At 62.3% G+C, this 20,237-nt stretch overlaps 1 protein-coding gene and 1 long non-coding RNA gene across 2 annotated transcripts in view; one reads left to right on the top strand and one right to left on the bottom strand.

The window, feature by feature from the left end:
- EFCAB6 (EF-hand calcium binding domain 6) overlaps nucleotides 1-20,237 on the bottom strand; it is a 152,533-nt gene that overhangs the window by 24,670 nt on the left and 107,626 nt on the right. The window contains 7 exon segments of the mRNA XM_036019725.1: nucleotides 4,903-5,111; nucleotides 5,734-5,774; nucleotides 5,777-5,797; nucleotides 5,800-5,882; nucleotides 8,513-8,631; nucleotides 13,191-13,287; nucleotides 18,970-19,202. Coding sequence (XP_035875618.1) covers nucleotides 4,903-5,111; nucleotides 5,734-5,774; nucleotides 5,777-5,797; nucleotides 5,800-5,882; nucleotides 8,513-8,631; nucleotides 13,191-13,287; nucleotides 18,970-19,202 — 803 coding nt within the window.
- Nucleotides 348-17,861, top strand: LOC118499203. The gene is made up of 3 exons (XR_004901725.1): nucleotides 348-506; nucleotides 9,077-9,086; nucleotides 17,850-17,861. It is a non-coding gene; the product is annotated as an uncharacterized LOC118499203 (long non-coding RNA).

Here is a 20,237-nt window from a genome sequence, read left to right on the forward strand (position 1 = left end):
TTCTGAAATAGAAATTCTGGATGTGTGCATGCGTCCACAGGACAACCGTGCAGAAACGGAGGCCCCTTTACAAGTTTCCAAGCGTGGTGAAGGTCCCAAGGTTTCATGAGAGCGGAAAGCAAGTTTATTAAAGATGTAAAATAGCGCCCCGGCTGGCGTAGCTCAGTGGATTGAGCGTGGGCTGCGAACCAAAGCGTCGCAGGTTCGATTCCCAGTCAGGGCACAGGCCTGGGTTGCAGGCCATGACCCCCAGCAACCGCACATGGATGTTTCTCTCTCTCTTTCTCCCTCCCTTCCCTCTCTAAAAATAAATAAAATCTTTAAAAATATTTTTTTAAAAAAGATGTAAAATAATTCAAAATAAAGTTCAACGGCACTCAAAGCTCACGGCTCTGTGACTGGGGTCCGCCGAGCACCCCCGGCACTTTCACCCCCAAACTGCATTTCAGCAGGGCGGGGTGCATCCAGGAAGAAGGGCTGGGAACCCCGGTGAGCGGGACAGAGGCGTGCCAGCTGCGACCCCACTGTCGGCTCCCACAGAACAGGTGCCGAGAGGGAGACAAGGGCCGTGCCTCCCTGGCCCGGCCTGGCCCGCGGCGCTGGCTCCCAGACGGGACTCGGAGGGAGGGGCAGTCAGCTCTGTTTCATCGGCAGGATGAACTGCCAACGCGGCATTAAAATTTTTAGTAATAAAATCAAATGCATATGCTAATCTCCTCAGTGTTCCTTAGAAAAGTCTATTTTGGATCTAGGAGAGAATAATCTACATGTAATTACGAATGGCGGAGACGTTTGTCATCGAGGGTCTGTGAGAGGGAGCATGCGGCTGGGCGAGGGGTCCTCACAGAGGCTCCAGCGCGAGAGGGGCCCATCGCCCCGTGGGAGTTGGGCCACGGGGACTCCGGGGTCCTTCTGCCACGGTCTGTAAAGGTGCCAAGACCGACTGTGTTTTAAGAGACTCTCTTACAATCATTTAGTTCACTATTTATCTGGCGCTATTTTTCCCCTGATTTATTCATCAAATGCATGTAAGTTCGTGTTCAGCTGGAAACAGGTTTCGTGACAGGAGCCCCCGCCGAAGGAAGAAGAGAACGCACAGGCATTTGAAGACGGAACGGACACACACATGCACACACACACACACACACGTACACGCGTGCACTAGCATGGGGTTTCTCACCACTTGAACACAAGGAGGGGCGTCTTCCATATTTTAAGGGAAAACAATTTTCTCCCTAGGGTTCTATGTTCAGACAAGCTATCAAGTGGTGCAAAAAAAAAAAAAAAAAGAATAAAGCATTTTCAGACAAAGGAGAACTCAGAAGACTTACTTCCTCTCCACCCTTTCTTGGGAAGTTACTCCAGGAGGCACTCCGGCAAAGCAAGAACGTAAACTAAGGAATGAAGAGGCGTGCAGGGGTGGGAACGGGGGACCCCGGCTGGGAGAACAGTGGGGGCCACAGACCCAGGACAGGAGCGCGGGGCCAGGCCCGAGGGCGCAGGGCCCGGGGAAGGAGCCCGGAGGACGGAAAGGGGGGGATGACATGCTGGGGAGAGCTGAGGTGGGCAACGCCGAGCTGCGCCTGCACCCTGTGCCCCTGGAGACCTGGAGAAGTCGCCCTCTCTCCGTGTCCTTGGAAGCGGCTTGCGGAGCAGAGCTGCCGGGCCCCCCGGACTCAGAAAAGACCCACAGGTTTGCCTGTGGCAGGTGGACACCCTCCCCCTAATTCCCATTCTCATAAACGACTAGCTGAACTGCTGGTGTTCGCTGACCAGTCTGGACAACATGCTTGCTAACCTCGACTTGGCGGGACCGAACTTGAACGAGTCTCTGCTCCCTTGGACTGCGACCCCCCCCTCCCAGCCTGAGCCGTCACTGGACCATGGACGAGCCCCTGTGCAAGGGCCCTGCGTGAGACTCTGACCGCAAGGACAGCCATTTCCTGCCACAGCCGTTTCCTGCCACAGGACCCACTCACTTCATCCCCCCATTCCCAGTCCTTCCTCCCTTCTTCCCTCTTCCTTGGAGACGCCCTCAGCGGCCTAAACGCTGAGAAGCTCTCAGACCGCACGGTCAGAGCGCCCTCCCACTGCAACCGCCTCCCCTCCCCCACCCTGGCAGCCCTCCCCTCCCCATCACGGTGGTCTTTCCAAATAACCCCTCTCTCTACTAAGTCTGGCTTTGCCCGTATTCGACCAGGTGAGTTACAGGCAAACACTGCAAGAAAAACAAGCAGGCAATTAAGCGCCCCTGGAAACGCACGGCCTATCCATACAATCAAGTGTCGACACAGAGCAAACTCTGTCACAACGGGTTACAATGAAAAGAGCTGCAACACGGGGACCCCACTGCCAGAGGAGTTCCTTGGGAACCCCCCCCCACACCAAACACAGACGGGACAGAACCAAGGGGGCGGGAGGAGGTGGGCAGCCACGGCGAGATTCAACACGGCCCAGCTCTCCCCAAACCGACATGAGACCTCCCACTTGGCCCGTGAGGACCAGGTCAGGCATGACACGTGTTTTGAGATCACCGGACGGGGAATGTGGATGGACTCGGATCGGTATATGAAGAGCCGTCACGGAAAGTGCGGACGGCTCTCGGGGACGGGGGCACGATGCACGCAGAGAGGGCCCACGCAGAGGGCGCGTCATGAGGAGGCGCCGGCCGCAAGAGCGCCTCTGACGGGCTCACCCGCCGGTGGGACACGCTGGCGGAAAAATCACTGAGGTTAAAGGGCGGCAATAGAAACTTCCCAAACTGAAATTCAAAGAGGAAAACAAATTTAAAAAACAAAGAACAGAATTTCCAAAAACTGTCAGACAATTTCAAAAAGTGCTCCGTCTTGGTGCTCAGAGGACACCAGGAAGGACGAACCCCCAACACGCCACACCCAGGCCCACGGCATGTAAACTGCACAGAGCTGAAGACGCGGAGAAAACCTTGAGAGAAGCCGGAGGGAGGGAAAACCTCATCTATAGGGGAATAAGAACTACATGGTACTTATCAGAAATCACAAGCAATGGAATTCTATGCAGCAGAGAGAAAGAAGGAGCTCCTACCCTTTGCCACAGCTTGGATGGAGCTGGAGAGCATTGTGCTAAGCGAAACAAGCCAGGCAGTGAGAGACAAAGACCACGTGATCTCACCTTTAACAGGAACCTAAACAACAAAACAAAGAAACAAGCAAAATATAACCAAAGACACTGAAATAGGGGGCAGACCGACAGTGACCAGGGGGGAGAGAAGAGGGAATTTCAGGGGAGAATGGGAAGGGTTTACAGGAACAAACTTAAAGGACACATGGACAAAAACTAAGGGGAGGGTGGTAATGGGAGGAAGTGGGGAGGGTGGGAGGGGGGACTGGATTGGGAATAAAAAGGAGAAAACTGTATTTGAACAATGATTAAAATATAATAAAAAAAAAGAAATCACAAGCAAGAAGAGTGGACTGAAATATTTAAAGTGTTTGAAGAAAAAAACCCACCAACCTAGAATCCTGCATCCAGTGAACCTACCCTTCAGAAGTGAAGAAGAAATAAAGACTATCTCAGAAAAACAAGCCTGCAGGAATTCACCACCGGCTGCCCCGGTCTCCAACCGCAGGCCCTGGCCAGGTAGCTCAGTTGGTTACGGCATCATCTCAATACGCCAAGGCTGCAGGTTCAATCCCCAGTCAGGGCACTACAAGAAGCAACGAATGAATGCATAAATAATGGTGACGACAAACTGGTATCTGTCTCTCTTTCTCTCCCCCCCAAGAGGAAATGCCAACAACAGACAGTCTTCAGAGAGGAGAAAAGTCATGCAGGTCGGACGCCCAGACCCACGCAGAGGGAGGAAGAGCGTCCGGGAAGGGACGAGGGAAGGCAAGGCGACACCTCCTGCTTTCTAACGCTCAGCCGGTCTAACTGCTCCTTGTTCACAGTAATGACCACCCTGGTGTGGGGACCGCGGTGGGGACCGCGGCTGGCGGGGGAGTGCCCTGCTGGTGAACGGCCGCAGTGCCCGCGGGGCAGGAGGCAGGGTGTGGGGCGCGCTGCCCACGCACGAAGCAGCATCTTGTTCTTCGAAAGTGGACTCGGGCCACTCTTCTGCAGACACTGCAAACTTCAGGGCAACCACGAAAAGAAAAGTATTTAACAGGCGGGGCGACTTAGGGGCTCCATTACTGGTAACAATTACGTGGGAACTGAACAAGCAGAAGAGGGAAGACTAACGTTAGCCCCGGGGAAAACAGGACGCTGCATAAAGACGGAAAAGCGATCGGCTTGTCCCAACACTGCAAGCCCCGACACCGACCTGGCCCACCCAGCGGTGTGGGGAGGACGGCGCCCATGGGGACGGGTCTGCGTGTTTTCTGTGGGGTGGGGGGAGGGGGGGCTGCAGGGTGGGGGGCCGGTGGCACGTGGTGTGCGGAGAGGAGTTCCACCCGCACCTTCCTGGTTGGAAGCCAACGGGCGCAGCCCGACCGTGAGAATCCCAGAAGGAGCCACAGAACGCGTGTCACATGGAAACAGGAACTTAGACACCCAAAGGTGTCACTAAAGCCCCGGGAGCCGCTGACCCTGGAGAGGGGAGGGGAGGCCGGCGACCGTGTGGGGCCATCTGACGCCCGCCGAGGCGCGTGCAGAACTGGGTAGAACACAACCTGAAGTTAAAAAATGAGGGTTACTCGGCCAAGACCCCTCAGGAATCCTGACGCGCTCATGTGGCGTTTCCTCCCTGCTCTGGGTCGACGCAGGCCCATGGTAACACAGCCCGGCTGGCGGGAGGTATGGGGGTTGTTCCGGGGACACGAGTCCATGTGCGTGGGCAGAGAAGAGCAGGCGAGAGCCACACGCCGCTCATCTTTTGGTCTGGGGGGGACACGGTCAGGGACGCCGCCCAGGGGTGCCGACCTGCCCAGAAGCTCGGCCAGCTCCTCGTCGCTGAGGGGACAGCCGCCCTCCTGCAGCGCCCTCTGCAGCTGGCACGCGGACACGGAGCTGCTTCCGGAGTCGCCCAGTTTGGCCAGCGCCTTCCGGACGTCTTCGTAATGGTCCTTCAGCTTGTCCCTGGAGGGGAGCACACGTTAGACCAGGTCACGCCGGGAAAACAGATCGTCTCTCTGAAGCAGGAGTTTCCGGATCATTCTAACGTGACGGCCGGATGGTTCCTCTAAGAACTGACGCTGCAGACGTTCTGTGGCCTCGGTGTGACACTCACGTGGGAAGGGGGTCTGGAAGGAACTGTATGTCTGCATTATTACCATTTTATCGTTGCCATCCTTAGCAGAGCTGCACTAAAGGCATCACAACCTTGTCTTTTTACCGGAACCGGCACTCTGAGAATGGGACTGAGAGTGAAGCACAGCAGTACCACGGAGGCGATACTCTCTCCGGGAAGGCTGGCTGAGCCCCCGTCACCTGCCAGGAACCGCTGTGGGCGGGGGCACACCCCGTGACTCCGCCAGGCCCCTTGGGGCTCCGTTCCGGCAGGCGGGGCCGACCGCACACAGGAGGTCTCGGAGCCTGGCGCGGGGGGGGGGGAGTGGGTGAGCAGAGCGCGGGGGCCCGTTTCTGGACTGTTTCTGGAATCTGCGGCGGTAAACGAGTATCGCAGTGCCGTAAACTCCATGCCTGCACCAAGGGAGGGGGTGAGGTGACAACTCGGGAAAGGTCCAGGTCCCAGGAAGCGCGAAGAATCAAAGGCTGACGCCGCCTTCAGGAAGGCAAGCGGCCCAGCGGCACGAGCTCGCGCCGCCCCTGCTGCGGCTTGGCGAAGTGACCATGAAGTTGAAGTAGTCCTCCGCGTAGGGCGGTGGGCGTCTGGGAGTAGTCGATGCCCAGCTTCTGCAAGAACCTGGTGGGTTAGCTGCCCCTTCCCCTCGGGGTCGTAGCTGTGAAACAAGCCAAACGGAGCTGTCAGGAGCTGCCGCGGTGGCGCTGCAGGTGCGCCCGTGTCTGCGAGCGGCTCCCGAGCTCCCCACCACCCGGCCTGCTCTGCGGACCGCAGTGCCGCTCACCGGGGCGGGGGGCCAGACAGCAGACCCTCGGGCGCCTGGGCCAGACCAGAGTCGGACCCACGTTCACCGAGGTCCCAGGCAGCTCACAGGCACACTCAAGTCCGAAACCCACTGCTCAAGCCCACAGAGGGCTCGCCTCCGGCCAGGGGGCCCCAGCCGGCCCCACCAGACAGCAGCCGAACCCGCCCACCTGCCGTCCTGAGAGAGACGCCGCCATGACCACAGAGAATCAGAACCAACCCTCCCACTCAGGCAACGGTTTTCACTGAGCACCTCCACGCAGCGGGACGCCGCTAGGGCTCAGGAGAAAACCCCGCGGACACACGTTCCGTCCTAAAACTGGACAGCGGGTGCCCCTGGATTCGACCGCCCGTCTCCTCTGACAAGGCACCAGCAACACACGGCCGGGGGAGGGGGGGGGGGGGGGGGGGGGGCGGGGAACAAGGCAGGGATTCTGCCATGTGCCTTTCAGTCGTTTCCTATTAGTGACGTTTCCTGAATCAAAATCCACTTAAAAAGGTGTAATGGAGGGTTTTTATCTCCCAACATTATTCAAATAGAGTAAAATTACCTCAATTAAAAAATTGTATGGCAAATTGCCAATTTTCTTTAAGGGAAAAAGCGTTTCTTTCAACAGCGAGACCTTGGCCTCATCCGGCGGGGGACGATGGCATGGCAGGGGGACTGTTCCCAGAGCCACGAGGACGGAGACCGTGTCTGCAAACGTCACGGGCCGGGCTCTCGGGCAGGCTGGGGGGGGCGGGGCTGCCTGCACGGGTGCGGCACTCCTCATGAAGCGGCACCTCCACGCACGCATGTCTCCGAGCTCACGAACAGGACTGTGCTCGCGAGACCGCCTGCAACGGGCTCCCAATCAGGCACTTGAACTGAAGGCAAAGACACTCCTTAACAAAGATCATGCCCGTCGCGATCGTCGAAAAGACCGCGGACCTGCCGCTGCCGTCGCCAGGGGAGGCCGGCCGCGTGCCCACCACTGGACCGCCGCCCGACTGCGAGTAGCGGGGGCTGCCTCCGCAGGCACGCCTCGCCCTTCCTCACGCACTCCTCTGTGCAGCGTTTTTGAGAACCAACTTGCCTGCAGAGGTTGAACGTCCGAGCCAGGAAGCCACGTGCACAAAACCCGGGACACGCAGACACTTGAGTTTGCACGTGGCAGCGGCCGCCACCCGCTCAGATTTCCCTGTTGCCGAATGCCGGGTTAGCCAGGCCCCGGAACCAGGGTCTCGGGGTGCACTCGGCCCGACTCCCCTCTCTCTCCCTGAGCCCACTGCCTGCCCCAGAGGCCAGCTGGCCTCCTTCCTTGTGGCCACCCCAGGAGCCATTGCGGCCTCACTCCGCTGGACAGCTCCCCTCTCTGCCCTGCACCTGGCCCGGCGCTCCCGCGCTCACCCTCCCTGTTCCGCTGCCCCACGCCCTCCTCTGGTGTTTTGTCACGGTGGGCACCGCACCCCGGGGCTCGGGTGGGTGCCGCCCCCCGAGCACCAGCACCACCAGTCATCTCTGCATCGTCCATCCGAAAGGCCTGCCCAGGGGGAGGCCCAGACATTCGCCCACTGGACCCCGGTCCTCCGCCCACTCAGACAGACCTGCCTTTCAAGCCTACGGAGACAGAAAAATGCTGGGGAGCCCACACTGGGCCTGTGTCGGAGCTGATGGGGGAGGGGACAAACCAAGGAATGTGTAAGAATTCACATTGCTTTTCTAAATCAGACGCAACACAGCCCACCCAATCCTGAACTCGGCCCACCCTGCAGCCTCGCACCTTGAACAGATGCAAAGCTGAAAAACTGCGCGAGCTCAGCCCCCAGAGCACGCTCAGTTGCGTACAGTTCCCAGCACTCGGGCGGCCACCAACCGACGTGTGGGGGGCCGGAGGGGCTTCGGAGAGGCGCCCGGCACTCACGGGCAGACATCCACCCACCCAGGGAATGATGCAACGGCCCGGCTCAGAACGCCCGAGTCTAAAACGCATTTTCAGACACGTAACCAGCACCAGACGCTATCTTCAGTTCAGGAGACCCTCGGGAAGGTGCTCCGAGGCGTCGGACGTCCGCTTGTTTCCTTCCAACAAATCGCGCGTCCGTGACGCCGCCGTCAGACACCGGCCCCACCTCTCAGCAGTGGGGGGAGAGGCCGCTTTTCCATGGGCCGTGAGGGAGGGGCATCCTCGGGGAGCGGCTTCGCTCTTGCCAACAGGCGCAGCCCAGGCCCGGATGCCCGCTCCTGGGCAACACGCCCTCCCTGGCCAAACGGCGGGGGCCCTGCTTCCCCTGCTCCCCCTCGTTCCTGACCAGTCTGCCCCCCAGGGCTGCTCTCCGTGGGGAGCAGGAACAAGGCCCCAGCGAGGGACAGGCATGGCGGAGAGAAAACCTCTCCTGGCCGCACCCGGCCCCCAGGTGGTGCCGGGAGGCTGCTGCCGAGGCTGCAGCAGGCCGCGCTGGACCATAGGGCAGGAAGAGAGCCAGGCTCCGGGGGCCGCTTACCGCATCCAGAGCTTTTCGAATTCCCGCGGCGTGAGGGGGATGTCAAAGCCGAACAGCACGTTCTTTATGTCCCGCGGCCGGAGGATGGCGGCGCCCTCGCTGTCCCTTTCCGTGAAATTCTGCAACAGGAGGAGGGGCGTTTAGTGGCCTGTAGAATGGTTCACAGCAGCACAAAGGGCTTTCCCGTGTCACTACCTGGGACGATCTAACCCCCGCCCCCCGCCCTGCCCACCTGCTTAACGACCTTTCACCTGAGTGCCAGGGGCCTCCCCACTGCTCTACCCAAGGTGACAGAGCAGACACGGACAGGTATTCTGTCCCGGGGGTGTGTTTCTGGGTAACACGTGGTCTCAGGTGTGTGGCCTGTGTGCTTCTCCTGACAAGGTGGGATCCAAACTACGAGAAATAAAGCTCCCCCGACCCGCCCCGAACCTGGAGGTCACCACCTCAGGGCTGACGAGGGTGCAACCCTTCGGCTGTGAGAGGGGGAACAAGGGACCTGAGACCCCAGCTGTCGTGACGAGATGACGTGGGGCCACTTTAATGTCCCGGAGGGGTGCAAAGGTGCCTGGGGGTCTGTCGGACACTTCAGAGGACCCCCGACGAGGGGGCAGGTAACGCACTAGGGATGCTCAGGGCTGCCTCCAACGTTCTCACGACAGCACCGTGCCGTAGGCCCACGGAGGTACCAGGTCCTGGGTGAGTGTGCCCTCCCTCTGAGACTGGGGACGGGGCGCGCACCCCCCGCTGCCCCCCATGCGTCCCTGTGCGGGAGCTCCGCGCAGTGGAGTGGGAAGGGGGGGGTGAAAGGGGCAGCGCTGGGACGGGGGAAGGGCCGCTGTCACATGTCACTCCAGCTGAGCTGTCTGTGCAGAAATAGGAACCCCCACACATACAGCGTTACAGTAAGAGAATTTAGCAAGACATCTGGATTCTGTGTCTGTAGGCAAACTCTTCCACACTTCACGTATCAGACACAGAAAATGAATCTTTGAAGACAGCAGGAATAAACAGCATCAAAGCCGGAAAGTCCTGGGGATAAACCTTACAGAGGCTGCAGGACTCGCGCCGGGAAGGCCTGAAACGTCGCCGGAAGGCGGGGCGCGGAGGCCGGCACCCGGGGGATGTGCGGCGCTCGCGAGCAGGGGCTCCGGGCGGCGGGGACGCGGCTTCTCCGCGGCCAGCCCAAGGGGCTGTCCCTGTTTTCCGCCGGTTCAAAGACTCTGGAGGACCGGGAAGGGGACCTGCCTGCCAGCCGGCCACGAGGTGTCACCGAGTGACGGCAACGCTGCAGACTCAGTGCCGGTGCCAGACAGACGGACGGACCAACAGACCAGCACGTTGCTGGGTCTGGGTGCAGCTGCAGCCCGGTGTGGGCGTGGGCACAGGTGCAGGCGCAGGCAGATGGACTCCGCAATGAGCAGCACCAGGGTCTCCACGTGGGAGAATCCACGGGAGCCCTTCCACGGCACACACAGAGGCACCGGTGGGAGAATCCACGGGATCCCGGCCACGGCACACACACAGGCACCGGTGGGAGAATCCACGGGATCCCGGCCACGGCACACACAGGCACCGGTGTGGCAGATACCGGCCAGCAGTACCCATCTCTGCTGCAGACGCTCGTCGGAACACGAGAAAAACATACACAGGGACAACCAGGTCCTGTGGGGAAACAGGGACAGAACAGCCACTCTCTCTAGTGGAGAGCACCCTGTCTCCATTCCCAAGCAGATTTTTATTGAGAAAACAGACTTAGTTTGTGGATTCACAGTCTGGCAGAAAAGATCAAAAGTAGGTGACTTACAAAGGTGCAAACAGAACCCCCGCTGTGATTCTGGGCAGAGTTTAGAGTTTTAACATATGGCTCAAAGGGCTAGTTTTGGTTTCCTGCTTGTACCTTCATATTCTAATTTAATAACATCATCCAGCAAACAGATCTCACAGGATCTTGCATAGTCTATGTCCCAGGCCTGATTACTCCAGGGGTCCGCCGTTTCTGGTCTGGGCTGCACCGCCCCTGCTATTTTCTCAGGCCTGAGTCGGGCAGAGGAGACAAAGGCAGCCAGGAGACTTGGATTTCTCACAACTAAGAACAAGGACTCAGGCTTTGACAAAACCGAGGGGCAGGGGTTGATGTCTAACACCCCTTCATTTCCACAGCCCTGAGTCTCTTCCCAGAGGCCTCCTCATGATCATGCCTGTCTTAGATGATTCCCCCCATGGGAAATCTTACCCGTCATTGGCTAACTGATCAAGCCTAGGAGGCCAGGCACAGAACAGGCAGCGTTCATGCCAGGGAAATAAGTTTTGTCTCCTTAGTGGCTCCTGGTCCGGAGGTCTCTCACTCAGCCTCAGTCACGGGGGGTTACAGCTTCCTGAGACCAGGCAGGGCGGGCCCCAACACATGGGTGGGAGAATCCTTGGGAGCCCGGCCTCGGCGTGCACACGGACACGGGTGCCGGCCTCAGGCCCAGAACGCGGAGGGTGAGACGCTCAGCTCCCAGAAGGGAAGGCGGAGTATCGTCACGACTTCTCCCACGAGACCTTCCGGGAAACGCTGACGGGTTGGACTACATTGAAAAGGACTCCTGTTTTGAAAGATATCACGTGAAAAGGGTGCGGACAGGACAGAACAGGAAGACACTGGTGTCGCCTGTTGCTAATGACCGACGAGTAGCCCAACGCCAGCCGGCGCTCCTACGGCCGACGAGAGGCCGGCCGGCAGCCCGCGAGGGAACAGGGCAGGGCAGGAGCCGGGCTTCCCAGGTGGGACGACACCTGACTGACAGGCGGAGGACGAAAAGCTGCCCGGTTTCCTGGGTGACCGGCGAGGGCTGGTCCAGGCTGCCGTGGGATGCGGCTGCCCGCCCAGCGCAGAGGACAGCGGCGAGACGGCGGACAGCGGCAACGGGCGCAGCTGTGGCTGGAGCTCTGTGGCCGCGAATCCAACGCCAGCAACGGCCTGGCCCTTCGCGGGCGAGTGGCCGGCCCCGCCCGAGACACCGGCAACGTCCCATCCCTTCACCCGGACGGCGGGTCCACGGTGGGATGCGGTTCGCAATGCGCTTGGACTTACTTAAAATGATCCACGTTGTCATTACATACATCACAGCACACGCCGTGCACAGATTCTACACACGCACAGTAACATACACGTGTTACTGCTGTATTCCCCTGTAGGGCCGCAACTTGAAAAAGTTAAGCTCAACAACATCAGGTCTGGAAGATTCCAAGTTCCCTTTAAAAACTCATGGCACCTTAAATGGGCTCAACACCACTCCATCGGCAGTTAACACTGGGTAAGAAGGTCATTTTTGTGTCATGCGTATTTTACTGCAGCTGCCACAATGCAGCCTGCAGCACGTCAGCCCTGTGATGACCCATGCCCGGCCCGGCCCACCCCGCCCCGCCCTGCGCTGGAAATCGCCCCGCGGACCCCTTGGACACGTCCGTGCTGAACCCCCTGCAGCCCTGTCCACGCGGGTGGTCCCATAGGTCCTCGCCGCCTTGGCTCAGTCCCCACCGCCCCTGCCCAGCGCTGGCCCCCTTTGAAGCGGCCCCTTCCTGCTCGGTGCCCGCCTCACACAGAAGCCACTTCCCCGTCATGTGCTATCACTGGCACCCCCAAGCCCCCACGCTCCTTCACACTCTTGGGGTTCGGAGGAATAGGGACAAAGAGGGCTATTGCGGCTGTGTGGGTGGAGGGCACCTCTGAGGAGCGAGGGTCCCACAGAGGGACAGAGTCAGCACAGCTGGAGAGAGGGTGGCCGAGCGAGGCGGGGAGGAAGGGCCCCCCATGTTGTGGGCCAGGGAGGAGGCTGTCCACAAGGTGGGGATACGAGGCAGGAACACAGACCCCCACCTGCTGGCACCCTCCCTCTGGCGCCCCCAGCAGCCCCCTCGGCCCCCCCCAGCGCCCCCTGCTGTGTCAGTGCTCTGCCTTTGCCTAGTGCCAGTCAGCTTCCCGGCTGGCCGGGAGCTCCGTGGGGCCGAGCAGGCCCTACTGAGGACAGGGATCGGGCAGAGGACGCCCAGGAGCCTGGAAGGACCGAGAAGACTAAGCCTCCCACTGGGCGCAGCCAAGACAGAGCAAAGCAAAGGGAACGAGGTGGAGACGCCCTTCGAGACAACGGGTGGTGACCCCCGTAACGGCGGCTTTGAAAACACTTTTACAGTGAAGGTGACGTGTCGTGCTGCGACCCGGCGGCCCCGAGCCTGGCCCGCCGCGCCCAGGACCCGTGGGGCGGCCGTGCCCAGACCGTGGCCACACTGTGCGCACGGTGCGCTCCTCCCGGACGCGCTTCCCAGGGTCCCGGCAACACAGGGCGAGCAGTTCTCTCCAGTGCGTTCACGGCCGTGGGCAAGGACGCGTGGCGGCTTCTCCACTTCTCGTCTCAGTTCCGAATCCAGACCAAGCCCGAGAGAAAGCCAGGACTTTCGGTTGTGTACCTCCTGTAATTCCCTATTTTTAGAAACATCAATTGATCTTGAAGGGGAGGGCTTGCTCTGACGAGCAGTTTAAGACTGCAGGGGTCACGAGGTCGGGCCGACAGCGCCGTGTGCCCACCTCGGCGACCGGGGCCCGGCAGCCGGGCCGCCCGGGGGAGCCTGGGGTACTGGGAGAGGGGTCAAAGGGGAAGAGGGGATCCCTCCGAAGGAAGCGATCGCTCCTCACCTTAGATAAGTCCAGCCATCTGGTCTTCGCTTTGGTCACGAGGTACTGATGAGCCTGCTCGCAAGCCAGTTCTGAATCCGTGACCTTCTGTTTTGCTCTTGAAAAAAAAAAATCAATCGATAAGCAGATGTTTAAGTCGGACGGACTCAGCGCTCCCCCCGAGGGGGTCCCCTGGCCCCTCTGTTCCAAAGGCCCTGTGCAAGTCCGTCATGCCACGGCTGCTCTGGCTCAGTTCTGAACACACAGCCTCCTGTCCCCAGCTGCACGCCGGGGAGTCTCCTGTTTGCGCCAGCCCCGGCGTCTTCTCAGTTAAACGCTGCCGGACTCTTCCTGCCGCTCACGTAACAGGCCGGGCTCACTGGGTCTCACCGCGGAAGACACGATGTGACGTGAAGTGTCTTCGGAGAACTGCTGAAACGTTTATTTCTGGGATGACACACCAGAGTGACGATGGGGACGGAGGCCAGCCATCCAGGGGCGACGGGCAGCGCCTTACAGAGTCCTGGGTGTCCGCTAGGGGTCAAGGGCTAGGTTTCCAGGAGGCCAGCCGGCCCATCCTGTTTACTGACTCCTGGAATGAGGGTCCTGGGCTGGCAGCCTGGCCACGGGGCGGCGCAGGGGAGGCTGTGGCTGAAGGATGGGGGGGTGCCCCTGTGTGCGGGAGCCTGCCGACTCCCCCCACCACTTCTCTCTTCAGCTGCCTGGCTCCCAGCGGCACCGGTCCCTCCGGTTTGGGGACCGGGGCTGCTCCCCAGCCAGGCCTGCACCTGTGACATTTGCCCTGTGGAGGCCGAGCACTCGGGATGGTCTGCCGGCAAGACCGACCATGTCACCTGGCAGTTCCCCGAAGGGGGACCCCACTGTGCACGTGCCCCGAACCCACACGCTTGCTCACGGGCTCCTTGCGAAAGGTGACCAAGACCGAGGGCACCTGACCGAGGTCCCACACAGACCCTCACGTGACTCTCTCCACAAGGGACGCAGGAAGACCAGGGCGGGGACAGCGCACGGGCCCCAGTCGGCCGGCTGAGGAGACACAGGGAGGCGTGTCCCCACGGAGGACAGAGAGTGGGTAACCCTCGGAGCAGCGCTGCCGTGACGACGACCCCCTGCACATGACCCGAAGGCCAGGAGAGCGGTGTGGGTTTCCGGGGTGATGACCGCCACGACCTGCAGGGTGGCCTCCAGGGAGGCACGCGGCTCCTGCATGGGCCCTGCGGTGCTGGCCCTGCCTGTCCCTGTGCAGGGGGAGGCCGAGGCCCAGCGAGGGCTGCAGCAGCGCCGGAGCCCTGGCTCCCCCTTGGCCCTCCGGGCGCCCAGACAACTTTCCTCACTGCCGTGTCCCTTTTTAATCAGAGTGACAAGTCTGGTGTCCACTTGAACGTCGCTCCTCACCGGAAAAGACCCAGGGAGCCTGGTGCTCCGTGGAGAGCAGGGCACCTTCAGAGTGTCCCGGGCCGAGGACACTCCCTCCACTCCTCGAGAGGGTCTAGGTGCACACACGCAGCCCTGCCCGGGGCGCTCAGCCCCGGCCAAGGCCAGGGACCTGGTGGAGACGGCCCACAGCTCCACGACCCGGACGGCTCTCCTGGGACGGCCCCCCGCCGTCGGACATTTCCAGAGCAGATGGGCAGCCCGGGCGAGGCAGTGAGAACCGACCAACCCAGCAGAACAGCCGCTCTTCGCCGGCCTCTCTGTGCAGCCACCCGCCAAGAAGTTCCGCTGCTCTCCGACGGCCACGCCCCGCCCACCCCTTGCAACCGCTGGGTGACGGGCAGGGCCGGCACCCAGGGTCACTGACCCACGGCGGCCGTCATGACCCCAGAGGCCCACGCTGTGCTGCTGGGCTGTGTGCCGCCCAGAGAGGGTCTCGTGGGGAGCAGCTTTCCTTCCATGAACGACATGGACCTTGACCTCCGTGGCTTGGCCAGCACCAAGTCTTGCCTCTTCTCAGCTCGCGGGATGCGAAGGACCGGCTGGGAGGAGGTGGGGTCTTCTCCCGACCCCATGTTCCTGCCAAGATGGGCCAGGCGAGAGCCTGCCTGGCCTCCCTTCCTCTCCCAGCGGATGCTGGTGTGCGGGCGCCCGGGGAAACCACGCTGGACCGAGCCTCTCCTCCCTGAGCCGACCCGGGCTCCCGGTCCACCAGCTGCTTCCAGGCTGCCAAGTCCAGGGATGTCGCCGACTTTTCTGAGACGTGGGGCGCTTGAACGGCCCCTCCCCTCCCCACTGCCCCCCAACGCTGCTCCTTAAATAATGCCCCCACGGGCTGGAACCCCAGCCCGGGCCCGGCCTCAGTCGGCAGCCTTTTCCCCACGACTGGCTCCCCCCAACCCCGGGCCTGCCCTCTCCTTCCACCCGAAGTTTATCTGCTCATCCAAGAGGCCACCCTTGTCCTGGTGTCCCCGCCACCAGGGCGCTGTCGACCCAGCCCTCTGGCCACAGGGACGGTGCCCTCACCTCTTTTTCCATTCCATGTCTCCCAACTGCCTACCGGACGGCACAGAACCATGGAACCTCCAGGGGAAGGGCCCAGAGGTCAGCCGGCGTGACCCTCCTCACTGCTTCCCACTAAGGTCCGGGGCTGGACCACGCGCAGTGCGTTCTCACAACGACGGCCTAGGACTGCAGGGCCCGGGGGCGCACGTCCCTGGCCTAGCCCTTCGGCTCCCCCTAAGTCCTGCCTGCACCCGGAGTGATGCCCTGGGCCTCCTGAGGGCTCTCCCAGAGACCCCAGGCCGCGCTCCACCCCCGACAAGTCCACCCGTGGGTCCCGGCCGCCCACACCCACCCGTCTGCATTGCAGGCTGCAGGCTCGGCAGCCTCCTCAGTGGTTCCCATCCACGCCTCCCATTGTATTGATTTGTCTCCTCTGGAGAGTCCGGAGGCCCTGCTCCAGCTCTTCTGGAAGGTACCCCCCTCCCGGTGCCTGGACCCGGACTTCCTGTCGGCCGGGCCCTCCGTCACGGACACAGGCAAACCCACGTTATGTACGGCCCTGGGTCCTCCTGGCATGATAACCGGCGACGTGGGTGTGGACCGAGCCCCCACGAGACAATGGGCCAATCAGGTGACTTTGGACACTGAACATGAGAGACCCACGGGCGGGAGGGGGCACCCCCGCTCAGGAGGCGGCAGTGGCTCTCGGAGGCGGGAGGCCCGGAGGCGCTGCTGGCCCCAGCTCAGAGGAGTGGACATGCTTCATCCTCTCCCGCCCTCGAGGACAACTAGACCCCAGGAGGACACGACAACTGCCTCCCGAGGACACTAAGGGGGCAAACCCTGGGGGGGGGGGGCGGATGGACGGGGCAGCCGGGCTAGAAAAACGACCAACGTAGCGAGGGGAGCTGCACGGGCCCCTCTGCTCCCGCGTCCCCGGCCTCGGGTCGAGGGACGCACTCATCTGGGCCCGTGCCGTGGGCGGGGGCAGGGCAGCCCCGAAGGGAAACCTGTGTGTCTGACGGGGCGCCGGGCAGGGGGCCTGCAGTACACGAACGTGGGGGTCCCCTCTTGTCCGCCCCCTGCCCACGCCGAGGCCAGGCCGGTTAGAAACCTCAGTTCCGAGGTGGTGACAGGTGGGGGGCCAGTCCGGAAACCCCCAGCTGAAAACCCCGCCCTCCCCGGGAGGAGACGGGCAGAGCAGCGACTCAGGGAGTGTGGGAGGAGCCGCGTCCACGCTGCCCTGGAGGGGGCGGCCCTGTCGTGGGAAGCCCACAGCAGCACAGACAGGCTGAAGCCTACGAGCTTCCAGAAGGAAGACCAGAGAGGCGGGGCGGGGGCTCCTGGGGGCTCCTGGGGGCTGGGGAGTTGCGGGGAGAAAGGAAAGGGAGGGGTGCGCTGGGGAAAGGGACGCCCACGTCTGTGCAGGAAGTTCCAGGCTCACCGCCGACGTGCATGCGCGCGCGGAGTGACCCAGAGCGCGGAGCAAAGCGGGGGACGCGTCTGCTGGGCAGTCAGGGCTGGCCCCCAGGTGCCGCACGCGGGGTCCGGCCCGGCGGGGCTGCGGGGGCTCCGAAAACCACACCAACCCCGGAAACCGCAGGTGGCGGGCCAGCCAGAGCTCGAGATCCGAAACTACTGGGTTGATCGCTGGCTTTAAAAAAAAAGAAAAGAACCCACGCACCACTGAGGATTTTAGCAGGACCAGAGGGTCCATAATGCAACATAAACAGATCCACGATACACACCCAAAATCACTCAATACACAAAGAACGGAGAAAACCCCCACGATTTTCAAGGTGAGACAGCACAGTGCCACCACCCTCGGTCCACCACCTAAAACCTCTCTCTGCCGCCCACAGCAGATGGACCCCCACCTCAGCCCGGCACTCCAGGCCCCTTTGCAGCCCCCCCCCCCGTCTCCCGGCCCCCCCCACCCCCACACCCCCACTCTGCACACGCACCCTCTCCCGTTCCCGGATCGTGTCCGACACCCCACACTGCCCGGCCTTGAACCGCTGCCCCCGGGAGCCCGTCCCAGAAAACCCCCCTTGCCCCTCAGGACACGACTCGAACGTCCCCTTTCCCCACACGCCTCCCTGCGGCATCTCCGGGGGTCGGAATGTGCCCGCCCCCCAGTCCACGGCGAGCCCCTGGAGGGAGGGTCGCCGTCCTCTCCACACCATGCGCCCCACGCCCCGGCAGCAGCGGCTGGCACAGACTCGGCCCTCTTAACTATCTGACGAGGAACCAAGAGACATGGGCAGGGAGGCCACGCCGTTGTTCTACCGGGAAGACTGTGTGCTCGGGGCGTCCCGTGCTCCTCCCGCCCACGTTCCCCAGAGGACTCCTCCGAAGGACGTCTTCTGTGCCGTGTCAGAGCTGAGCAGCCCAGTCTCACCGGAGAGCTGCTGGGGATCGAGCGGTCGGACGCAGGTGCCGGCTCCCGCGCCACGTGACCCGCGCCCTCGGAAGGAGCCGGAGTGGCTCTCCGTCCTGTGCTCGCGCCGCTGAAGCGGAGACAACACAAGCCCCGCAGGCTCGGGCGGGAAACTCCACATGTGAGGTCGGGGGGCTTTCTGCAGTGCAGCCAGCTGTCACACGGCCCTGGGGGGACAGTCTGCGGCCCCTGGGCCTGCCAGCGCCTCAAGGGCAGACCGCCACCAGACCGCCACCAGGCCTGCAGCAGGAAACACACTTCTGTGTCATCCTGGGGGGTGGGGGCGCTTCAAAAAGACTATTACTCTCATGATAACTGGTCGAGGAGGGGCTGCATGGCCGGCATTCAGCAGACCTCGGTGGTGCCAACTGTGCCTGCCCCGGGTTCGATGGGAGGCTCCTCGCTGCCTCCCAGGACCATGGCTCCCCCGAGAGAGCCTCGGGGACAGGGGCACTCCAGGCTCTCCTCCTCCTCCTCCTCTTCCTTCTCATGTGCGCGAGGCCTGCCTGGGGCAGACGAGGCCTGGGCAAGGGGGCCCGAGGGCTCCTGGCGTCTCCCCGAGCTGGGGGCACAGCCGAGCCCAGATTATGAAAAGACAAGTGTGTGTGCGCACACATTTACGTGCACAGAAAGATGACGGAGGGGCAGGCAGTGGAACCCAAAAACAGCGCTCAGGCGGCTGGATCGGTCCGGCCTCTGGCCTGCAGCCGTACCTCCGGTCTCTCTGCATCGGGCCTACGTCCCTCGTGCGACTGTCTTGAACCGAGACGGCGACGACGAAACCACCGCTCCCGGAGGGGAGGCGGCTGCGCCCCGCACCCTCGGGGGCAGGGGAAGGCTGGCTGCGGCACTGGCAGGGACCCGCAGGCGGGGCAGACGCTGACCCGCCGGCCCTCTCACCTGACGAGTCTCTGGGGCGCGTCGTCCGTCACGAGTGGGCTCTTCTCAAACAAGCTCCGGAACTCCCGGAAGTTCAAGGTGACGCCGAGCCGCAGGCCCAGCAGGCCCAGCAGGCGCTCGAACTCCTGGTCCTTGAGGTTGAACAGCAGCTGCCGCAGCAGCCGCTGCAGGTCCTGCATGCCAACGACGCCATCCCGGTCGGCGTCCATCCTGAAGAAGGCCGCGTAGGAGTTCTGGGGGCAAGGGACACGCACGTCAGAGCCCTCCCACGGGCGCGGGCGACCACCCGCGTGTGAGCTGCACGCTCGGGCTCACCGCCCACGTGGGGGAGGGGCGGAAGGGATAGGCCGTGTTCGCCAGGCCCTTCGGGTACAGAGCTCAGCAGAGGGGCCAAAAGGCCCTGCCTTCCCTGCCCTGCTCTTGGGTTACGGCCCGGCACCCCCGTACCAGAGGGGGGGTGTGCTGGGTGGGGGTTTTCAGAGCAGACGAAGATCCTGCTCTCTGCGTCCCCACGTAACTTTCATCACGTCTGCCGCCTGCTCTGCCGGAAAACCAGAGCTGCACGCGATGTCACCCCGAGGAGCCGCCAGAGGCCGGTGCGGCCTCTGGCCACTTGCTAAGGCTCGGGCCCTGGCTGAGACCCGAGTGCCTGCCACCGCCGCCGCCCCCCGGACCGTGCACGGTGCCTGTCCTCTGGCAGCCGCGCTGCCCAGGGGCTCGGATTCCTATTTTGCAGATGAGGGAACGGAGGCTGCGTGCACTGAAGGGGGCGTACTCTGGGGTCGGGGGCGGAGCCTCACACCCCGGCTCTGCCGCTGACCTGGGGCGAGAGAGGTGTTTCAGCCTCGCCACGCCTGTCGTCTGCAAAGGGGGTGGCGCCCGTCTCCGGCCCGCTGGCTGGCTGGCCGTGGGGACCGACGGCACCCACACGTGCAGAGCACCTCGGTTCCACCCTCATCACCCTCCGTTACGTCTCTGCACAGACCCAGCTGCGGCCACTCTGAACCTGCTCTGCGCTCGAATGGCTGCTAGCTCTCCCGTCTCCGCGGCTACAGACGTCCACCTGGAGCCCGTCCTCGTCACACTGAGCTGTGAGGTTTCCCCTGACGACCACGGCCTGTTTGCCACCTGCCTCGCGCAAGCTCCCTCCTCTACCGTTTGTTGCCTTCGTTTCTGGCCAGCGCGTACTGAGGGCTTATGAGTCGGTTCAGGGGTCACCTCCTCCAGGAAGCCCTCCGTAAGGGGTCTTTTCCCTGTGCCCCCACCGC

This window comes from Phyllostomus discolor, chromosome 2 (genome assembly GCF_004126475.2).
Source record: "Phyllostomus discolor isolate MPI-MPIP mPhyDis1 chromosome 2, mPhyDis1.pri.v3, whole genome shotgun sequence".
NCBI classification, from domain to species: Eukaryota; Metazoa; Chordata; class Mammalia; order Chiroptera; family Phyllostomidae; genus Phyllostomus; species Phyllostomus discolor.